Here is a 10,080-nt window from a genome sequence, read left to right as displayed (position 1 = left end):
TTAATAAATTATTTTTTAATAAGAAGGATTAGAAATGCGAATATTATATCAAAATAGGGTAGAGCTCATCGAAACGAGAATTTTGACACTAATTTCGAAGAAATCGGTCCAAAAATTAGACCAAACAGACCGAACCGGTTGAACCGGATCCAAACCGGACCGTCGGTCCAACCGGACCAACTCATTAAAATGAAGCTGAACCCCTTTCTCTCCCTCATTTGGATGCAGCAGCGTGAAACACTTCCAGGGAGGGGAGAAAGCTTCCGTAACTTTACGGTAAATTTCCGATCCCCGTAACTTCTCCGTCCGAGCTCCAATCGCCGCACCGTTTGCGGCCACGCGTCCACCGCGTCGAGCTCTACATTTCTACCGGAACAATTTCACTGGTAACTTGTTTAATCACTCTCAGCCCTCTTTTCTCCCAATTTTTGAATTTTAAGTGGGAATGTTGAATTTCTTTGATTTCTGATGTTTTAGGATCCAATTAGCTTGAGAGAAACGTTCACTCTTGCTTATGTGAAGCTTGGGTAAGGTGAGGATACGATAATTCTATTTTAATTTCATTAAATTTGAGCTTTGAGTATTAAATTGGGTATATATGTATTATGAATGTGTATTAGGTTGAAAATAAATAATTGGAGCTTGAAATTGTGAATACTGGAACTTGGAGGAAGCGGATTAGTTGAGTTTTGAGGGGCTGTTTTGGTTTTGAATAAATAGCTTTGGTCGTTACGTGGAAATCGGCTAAGGTATGGTTTAGGTTTCTTACATTTAATATATAATGTTCTGTGAAAACTTAGGCTAGATGACCATAGGATAAGTTGGAATGCAGGTGTATATTTAATATTTAGTAATTTGTCGATGAATATATTTGGTTGAAGTTTATTGGATAATTAGTTTTTAATTTTGGATGGTGAATGTTGTTATGTTAATTTGGAGAGAATTATGGTTGAATGTTATTGTTGATTAACTAATGATTTGGTGAATTATTGATTTGAGGTATAACTATTGTGGAGGTTGTTGTGATAATGAGGTATTTTGTGTTAAAAGCCTAGGATTTGTGAACTATGATCCTTAGTTGAATTTTGGTTGTTGGATTTGAATATTGTATGAGTTTAATTGTTGATTTGAGGTAGATTTATTGTGGTGGTTGTTATGATGATGAGAAAGGGTATGTTGAATTGAAAAGAATACAGGTTTGGACCCAAACAGGGTGGCAAAGTCCGAGTTTTAGAGGAGATGCTGCCGAAATTTTATAAAAATTAGAGATTTTGTTTATATGATTATTTAAAAAGATTTAGATTTAAAGGTTATATGGTTTGATTTTGAGTTATTAAGAAAATGAGCATGTTTTAAGTTTAGTTCATTTGGAAAAGAATGAATTATGTTTTAAATTGGAACTATTGATGGACGGAATGAGAGGTGTGATAATGAAGGATAATGATTGAATATGATTGACATATAATGATGAATGAGATGTGATTGAGAATGATGTGGATGTTGATGAATTTTAATTGAATTATTTATATGGCTTATGAATTTGAATAATCTGAGATACGAGATTCCCTGGATTAAGTGCCATGGCTTGCCACCACGTGTACCAGGTTGAAAACTCGATACTCTGTTGACCCTACGACGTAAGTGTGACCGGGCACTATATAAATTCCCGGGAATGTTACCCCCATTGAGCAATATTGATTATTTGAGAAAAATCTATGCATAGACTCTTGGGGATGCACGTCGGGGGACAGTCTAAGGACAATTCAGACTTGTCGGGTTGGCTGGATAACCGACAGATGAGCCTCATCAGCCATAGGACAGGCATGCATCATATGCATATTACTTGAATTACTTGCTTGTGCTCTAATTGGGTGTGCCTATCTGTATTTTCCATGCTAAATGTGTATTTGTTACCTGCAGTAGTTGTAACCTTCTTGTGTTTGCCTTTATCTGTCTATTTGTCCGTGAAAATGCATGATGGAGTTGGAGGTATGGAGGAATGGCAGTATAGGACTTAGATTTAAGGTTAAGTTAAGTTAGGATTAAATATTTTTAGGAAACCACCTTTTATGGCTTCTGTTTAATACTTTAAGCTCTATAATCTGAGTGTCGGCGTTTTAGGATTGCCTCTGGCATTCCCAGGACCTTATATATTATGTGTGTGGCACCTTTACCATACTGAGAACCTCCGGTTCTCATTCCATACTATGTTGTTATTTTTCAGATGCAGGTCGAGAGGCATCTCGTTAGGCGTCTGGACTCTTGAAGCGGAGTGGTTACTGGGATATTTTGTTATGCTATGATGTATATATATGTACTTAGTTTTCTCTCCGCATGACTTATTCTTTTTGATCCTCTTAGAGGTTTATGGAGAGGCAGGATTGTGTATATGTACTTTTGGGTTTTGGATATGTATGTATATATATGTGTAAATATTCTCCGGCCAGTCTTGACTTCGCAGGCTGAGTTAGGAGCTTGATATTTTGTATCTTTGGCACTCTATTCCCACTTCTGTTAGCTTATGTTTGATAGTTATGGTTTTCTTAGCACGTAAGTTAACTCGTTCCTTGAGCGTTGCGCCTTTATTGTGCGATTTTTATTTCCCCCTTTTCTTCAAGGCTCCTAGCATATTATAACTCTTCTGCTATTATATGTACTTATTTTATTTTAGAGGTCGTAATACCACATCACCTCTGTTTTACGACTTAAGCGTAAAGCTTTGTGTGGTAGGGTGTTACATTAATGGTATCAGAGCAGTTCGTTCCTATAGAGCCTGAAAGACGGACTGATTGTGCTTCTGTGCATTCTCTGTATCTGTGTTTATGTGCTATTAGGATATCTGATTGATATATATGGCATAAAAGTTTGTGAGCATGCATTTGGAACTTAAAGCATTAGACCTGCGATATTGAGACTGATCAACTTAATATCACTTGTTTGGTGTGTATAGGGACCAGATGTCGACTCGCGGACGCGGTCGCGGGCGAGGTAGAGGTAGGACAGGCACCGTTACTCCTGTACCCACAGGGACTGATCCAGTAGACTTTATGGCTGCCTTGGGAAATATGGCTGCAGCTATGCAGGCAACAGCTGAGGCACTGGGTAATCAGATAAATCAGGGTAATCATGGGAACAATAATGATAGAGACGGTCCTATGACACTTGCTACATTTCTGAAAGTTCGCCCTCCGACTTTTAGGGGAACCTCAAATCCCACTGATGCAGATAATTGGATTCAGGCTATGGAAAGGGCATTACAGGCACAACAGGTTCCTGAAGAGCAATGGGTTGAATTTGGAACTTATCAGTTGCAAGGTGAAGCTCAGTATTGGTGGCAGGGAACACGACGTATCCTGCAGCCTGATGGTGCTGCGATTCCTTGGGAGGTTTTCCGGACAGAGTTCTATAAGAAATATTTTCCTAATTCAGCCAGAAATGCCAAGGAACTTGAATTAATGCAGTTAAAGCAGGGACAGATGACTATTGCTGAGTATACTAGCAAATTTGAGGAGTTATGTCGCTTTTCTCGTATCTGTCAAGGTGCGCCTGAAGATTTTGCTGAATGGAAGTGTATTAAATATGAGGGAGGTCTTCGGAGCAATATTCTGAGCTTCGTTGCCCCAATGGAGATCAGGGTATTTTCTGAATTGGTGAATAAGAGTAGGGTGGCTGAGGATTGTGTGAGGAAGGCGGCAGCAGAGAAAGGGAGTTTGAGGATGCCTTTTCAGAGGCCTTCAGGGAGGAACTTTGCTCCGAGAGGTAGGAATTTCAAACGTGGAGGTTTTGTTTCGCAGCAGACTCAGGGTCAAGGTAATTACAGAAGGCCGAATACCAATGCTAGTCAAGGAAAAAGGTTTGGGAAGCAGCCACAGCAAGATCTGAATTGTCAGAAGTGCGGAAAGTATCATCCTGGAGTTCCGTGCAGACTAGGACTTGGAGTGTGCTATTCCTGTGGACAGCCCGGGCATATAGCCAGTAATTGCCCTGAGAAGAAGAAGTATGAGACTGGTAGGGTGCAGCAGCCGGGGAGAGTATACACCACTTCTACCATTGGTGCTGAGGGATCTGAGACACTGATTAGAGGTAATTGTGAAATGGCTGGTAAAATCTTAAATGCTTTATTTGATTCAGGAGCAAGTCATTCATTTATTGCATTTGAAAAGGCCCATGAATTAGGATTGAGAATGGTGGTTCTAGGTTATGATTTGAAAGTATATAATGCTACTCATGAAGCTATGGTGACTAGGATAGAATGTCCACAAGTTCCTTTTCGAGTGCAACAGCGTGAATTTGTGCATGATTTGATTTGTTTGCCTATGACTGGTCTTGATCTCATTTTGGGATTGGATTGGTTATCCAAGAATCATGTTTTACTTGATTGTTCTAAAAAGTCAGTACAGTTTATGCCGGAAGGGTCAGAAGCACCGGTTGTGGTGAATAGTTACTATTTGAATTCTATGATAGTAAACTGTTCTGGAACCGAATGTCAGGGTATTATGTTATTAACTGCGGGAGTATCAGGTGATGATCAGAGTTTAGAGCAGATTCCTGTTGTATGTGAATTTTCAGATGTGTTTCCGGATGATATTAATGAATTTCCGCCTAATCGGGAAGTTGAATTCGAAATTGAGTTGGTGCCTGGAGCCGGTCCGATTTCAATTACTCCTTATAGGATGTCACCTTTAGAAATGGCTGAACTGAAAGCTCAGCTGGAAGATCTGTTGGGTAAGCATTTTATCCGACCAAGTGTTTCTCCGTGGGGAGCGCCAGTGTTACTGGTAAAGAAGAAGGATGGGAGTATGCGGCTGTGTGTCGATTATCGGCAATTGAATAAGATCACTGTGAAGAATAAATATCTGTTGCCTAGAATCGATGATCTAATGGATCAGTTACAGGGTGCCGGTGTATTTTCTAAGATTGATTTGCGATCCGGATATCATCAGATAAGGGTTAGAGACGAGGATATTCCGAAAACTGCTTTCAGAACCCGTTATGGTCATTATGAGTATACAGTGATGTCTTTCGGGTTAACTAATGCCCCGGCAGTATTTATGGATTATATGAATAGGATTTTTCGACCGTATCTGGACAAGTTTGTTATTGTCTTCATTGATGACATTCTTGTTTATTCTAAGACTGAAGAGGAACATGCTGATCACTTGCGGATTGTGCTTCAAATTCTGAGAGATAGGAAGTTATATGCTAAGTTATCTAAATGTGAGTTCTGGAAGAGTGAAGTGAAGTTTCTTGGCCACGTGGTGAGTAAGCAGGGGATAGCTGTGGATCCTGCTAAGGTGGAAGCAGTGATGAATTGGGAGCGACCAACTTCAGTGACAGAGATCAGGAGTTTCTTAGGTTTGGTGGGGTATTATCGCAGATTCATTAAAGGATTTTCACAGCTCGCCTTACCTTTAACTAAGTTGACTAGGAAGGACACACCTTTTATCTGGACTCCGGAATGTGAAGAGAGTTTCCAGGCATTGAAGCACAAGTTGACTACTGCACCTGTATTGGTATTACCTGAACCAAGTGAACCGTTTGAAGTGTATTGTGATGCATCTCTGAAAGGGTTGGGGTGTGTTCTGATGCAGCACCAGAATGTTGTAGCATACGCCTCACGGCAATTAAGGCCGCATGAAATGAACTATCCGACACATGATTTGGAGCTTGCTGCTGTTGTGTTTGCTTTAAAGATTTGGAGGCACTATCTCTATGGTGTTAAGTTTCAAGTTTTCTCAGACCATAAGAGTTTGAAGTATCTTTTTGAGCAGAAAGAATTAAATATGCGTCAGAGGAGATGGATGGAGCTTCTAAAAGACTATGATTTTGAATTGAATTATCATCCAGGAAAAGCGAACGTTGTGGCGGACGCTTTGAGTCGAAAATCTTTATATGCAGCTTGGATGATGCTACGGGAAGAAGAATTACTAAAGGCATTTCAAGGTTTGAATTTGGGAATTAGAGAAGAATCTGGAATCCTGTGTTTGAGTCAGTTGCAGATTTCAAGTGATTTTAAATCAGAACTTCTGAAGGCTCATCGAGATAGTGAAGCGTTACATAAGGTATTACCAGCAGTTGAACAGGGAAAATAGTGGAGAGTGTCAGAAGGTCAGGATGGTTTATGGAGGTTCAAGAACCGGATTATTGTGCCTGATGTTGGAGACCTGCGACAAAGTATCTTGAAGGAAGCTCATAAGAGCGGGTTTTCAATTCACCCAGGGAGCACTAAAATGTATCAGGATCTGAAAGCGATGTTCTGGTGGCCAGGTATGAAGAATGATGTGGCATTGCATGTATCTAAATGTTTAACGTGTCAGAAGGTTAAGATTGAGCATCAGAGACCATCAGGGACCCTTCAGCCTTTGGAGATTCCACAATGGAAATGGGAGAGTATCGCAATGGATTTTGTGATAGGTTTGCCTAGAACCCGATCTGGTTGTGACGCTATTTGGGTGGTTGTGGATCGACTGACAAAATCAGCTCACTTTCTTCCTATCCAAATAAGTTGCACAATGGAGGAATTGGCTCGAATGTATATCAAAGAGATTGTCAGGTTGCATGGTGTGCCTTCTACTATCATATCTGACAGAGATCCTCGTTTCACATCAAGGTTCTGGGGAGCTTTTCAGCGTGCATTTGGGACTCAGTTAAGCTTGAGTACTGCGTATCACCCTCAGACAGATGGTCAGTCAGAAAGAACTATTCAGACCTTGGAAGATATGCTAAGAGCTTGTGTTTTGGACCAACCGGCGAGCTGGGACCGGTATATGCCATTAGTAGAGTTTGCTTATAATAATAGCTATCATGCGAGCATCGGAATGGCTCCATATGAGGCTCTGTATGGCAGGAAATGTCAATCTCCATTGTGTTGGTATGAAACTGGAGAAAGGAGTTTATTAGGGCCTGAGATGATAGCCAAAACGACTGAGCAGATAAAGAAGATTCGTAGTCGAATGCTTATATCCCAAAGCCGCCAAAAGAGCTATGCTGACCAGAGGCGAAAGCCTTTGGAGTTCGAAGAAGGAGAACATGTCTTTTTGAAAGTTACACCAACCACTGGAGTGGGAAGAGCTATTAAGACTAAGAAACTGAATCCCCGTTATATTGGACCGTTTGAGATCCTGAAGAGAATTGGGCCAGTGGCTTATAGAATTGCCTTACCGCCGTATCTTTCGAATTTGCACGATGTGTCCCATGTGTCACAGCTTCGGAAGTATAATCCTGACGCAAGTCATGTTCTAGAACCAGAACCAATCCAAGTGAGAGAAGATCTAACACTCCCAGTAATTCCGGTGAGGATTGATGACACCAGTGTTAAACGATTACGAGGAAGGGAAGTATCATTGGTAAAAGTAGCTTGGAGACGAGCTGGTATCGAGGAACATACCTGGGAACTCGAATCAGATATGCGAAAGGACTATCCACATCTCTTTTCAGGTAACTATATTTGAATTTTGAGGGCAAAATTCTTTATTAGGTGGGTAGGATGTAAACCCCGGTTAAATTAGTAAATAATTAGTTAATAAATTATTTTTTAATAAGGAGGATTAGAAATGCGAATATTATATCAAAATAGGGTAGAGCTCATCGAAATGAGAATTTTGACACTAATTTCGAAGAAATTGGTCCAAAAATTAGACCAAACGGACCGAACCGATTGAACCGGATCCAAACCGGGCCGTCGGTCCAACCGGACCAACTCATTAAAATGAAGCTGAACCCCTTTCTCTCCCTCATTTGGATGCAGCAGCGTGAAACACTTCCAGGGAGGGGAGAAAGCTTCCGTAACTTTACGGTAAATTTTCGATCCCCGTAACTTCTCCGTCCGAGCTCCAATCGCCGCACCGTTTGCGGCCACGCGTCCACCGCGTCGAGCTCTACATTTCTACCGGAACAATTTCACTGGTAACTTGTTTAATCACTCTCAGCCCTCTTTTCTCCCAATTTTCGAATTTTAAGTGGGAATGTTGAATTTCTTTGATTTCTGATGTTTTAGGATCCAATTAGCTTGAGAGAAACGTTCACTCTTGCTTATGTGAAGCTTGGGTAAGGTGAGGATACGATAATTCTATTTTAATTTCATTAAATTTGAGCTTTGAGTATTAAATTGGGTATATATGTATTATGAATGTGTATTAGGTTGAAAATAAATAATTGGAGCTTGAAATTGTGAATACTGGAACTTGGAGGAAGCGGATTAGTTGAGTTTTGAGGGGCTGTTTTGGTTTTGAATAAATAGCTTTGGTCGTTACGTGGAAATCGGCTAAGGTATGGTTTAGGTTTCTTACATTTAATATATAATGTTCTGTGAAAACTTAGGCTAGATGACCATAGGATAAGTTGGAATGCAGGTGTATATTTAATATTTAGTAATTTGTCGATGAATATATTTGGTTGAAGTTTATTGGATAATTAGTTTTTAATTTTGGATGGTGAATGTTGTTATGTTAATTTGGAGAGAATTATGGTTGAATGTTATTGTTGATTAACTAATGATTTGGTGAATTATTGATTTGAGGTATAACTATTGTGGAGGTTGTTGTGATAATGAGGTATTTTGTGTTAAAAGCCTAGGATTTGTGAACTATGATCCTTAGTTGAATTTTGGTTGTTGGATTTGAATATTGTATGAGTTTAATTGTTGATTTGAGGTAGATTTATTGTGGTGGTTGTTATGATGATGAGAAAGGGTATGTTGAATTGAAAAGAATACAGGTTTGGACCCAAACAGGGTGGCAAAGTCCGAGTTTTAGAGGAAATGCTGCCGAAATTTTATAAAAATTAGAGATTTTGTTTATATGATTATTTAAAAAGATTTAGATTTAAAGGTTATATGGTTTGATTTTGAGTTATTAAGAAAATGAGCATGTTTTAAGTTTAGTTCATTTGGAAAAGAATGAATTATGTTTTGAATTGGAACTATTGATGGACGGAATGAGAGGTGTGATAATGAAGGATAATGATTGAATATGATTGACATATAATGATGAATGAGATGTGATTGAGAATGATGTGGATGTTGATGAATTTTAATTGAATTATTTATATGGCTTATGAATTTGAATAATCTGAGATACGAGATTCCCTGGATTAAGTGCCGTGGCTTGCCACCACGTGTACCAGGTTGAAAACTCGATACTCTGTTGACCCTACGACGTAAGTGTGACCGGGCACTATATAAATTCCCGGGAATGTTACCCCCATTGAGCAATATTGATTATTTGAGAAAAATCTATGCATAGACTTTTGGGGATGCACGTCGGGGGACAGTCTAAGGACAATTCAGACTTGTCGGGTTGGCTGGATAACCGACAGATGAGCCTCATCAGCCATAGGACAGGCATGCATCATATGCATATTACTTGAATTACTTGCTTGTGCTCTAATTGGGTGTGCCTATCTGTATTTTCCATGCTAAATGTGTATTTGTTACCTGCAGTAGTTGTAACCTTCTTGTGTTTGCCTTTATCTGTCTATTTGTCCGTGAAAATGCATGATGGAGTTGGAGGTATGGAGGAATGGCAGTATAGGACTTAGATTTAAGGTTAAGTTAAGTTAGGATTAAATATTTTTAGGAAACCACCTTTTATGGCTTCTGTTTAATACTTTAAGCTCTATAATCTGAGTGTCGGCGTTTTAGGATTGCCTCTGGCATTCCCAGGACCTTATATATTATGTGTGTGGCACATTTACCATACTGAGAACCTCCGGTTCTCATTCCATACTATGTTGTTATTTTTCAGATGCAGGTCGAGAGGCATCTCGTTAGGCGTCTGGACTCTTGAAGCGGAGTGGTTACTGGGATATTTTGTTATGCTATGATGTATATATATGTACTTAGTTTTCTCTCCGCATGACTTATTCTTTTTTATCCTCTTAGAGGTTTATGGAGAGGCAGGATTGTGTATATGTACTTTTGGGTTTTGGATATGTATGTATATATATGTGTAAATATTCTCCGGCCAGTCTTGACTTCGCAGGCTGAGTTAGGAGCTTGATATTTTGTATCTTTGGCACTCTATTCCCACTTCTGTTAGCTTATGTTTGATAGTTATGGTTTTCTTAGCACGTAAGTTAACT

General features: G+C 39.6%; 1 protein-coding gene across 1 annotated transcript; it reads left to right on the top strand.

Moving 5' to 3' along the window:
- The first annotated feature begins 534 nt into the window (after positions 1 to 534).
- LOC148568444 (uncharacterized) lies at positions 535 to 9,769 on the top strand. Its single transcript, XM_088485736.1, has 3 exons — positions 535 to 749; positions 2,951 to 4,083; positions 9,744 to 9,769. The coding sequence occupies exons 2-3, from the start codon at positions 2,958 to 2,960 to the stop codon at positions 9,767 to 9,769; spliced, it is 1,152 nt and encodes a 383-aa protein (XP_088341862.1). The 5' UTR covers positions 535 to 749; positions 2,951 to 2,957.
- Positions 9,770 to 10,080: the final 311 nt, after the last annotated feature.

The sequence above is a fragment of the Arachis ipaensis genome, chromosome B4 (assembly GCF_059453495.1).
Source record: "Arachis ipaensis isolate K30076 ecotype BB chromosome B4, ASM5945349v1, whole genome shotgun sequence".
Classification (NCBI taxonomy): Eukaryota; Viridiplantae; Streptophyta; class Magnoliopsida; order Fabales; family Fabaceae; genus Arachis; species Arachis ipaensis.
This window is presented reverse-complemented; position numbering and strand designations above follow the sequence as displayed.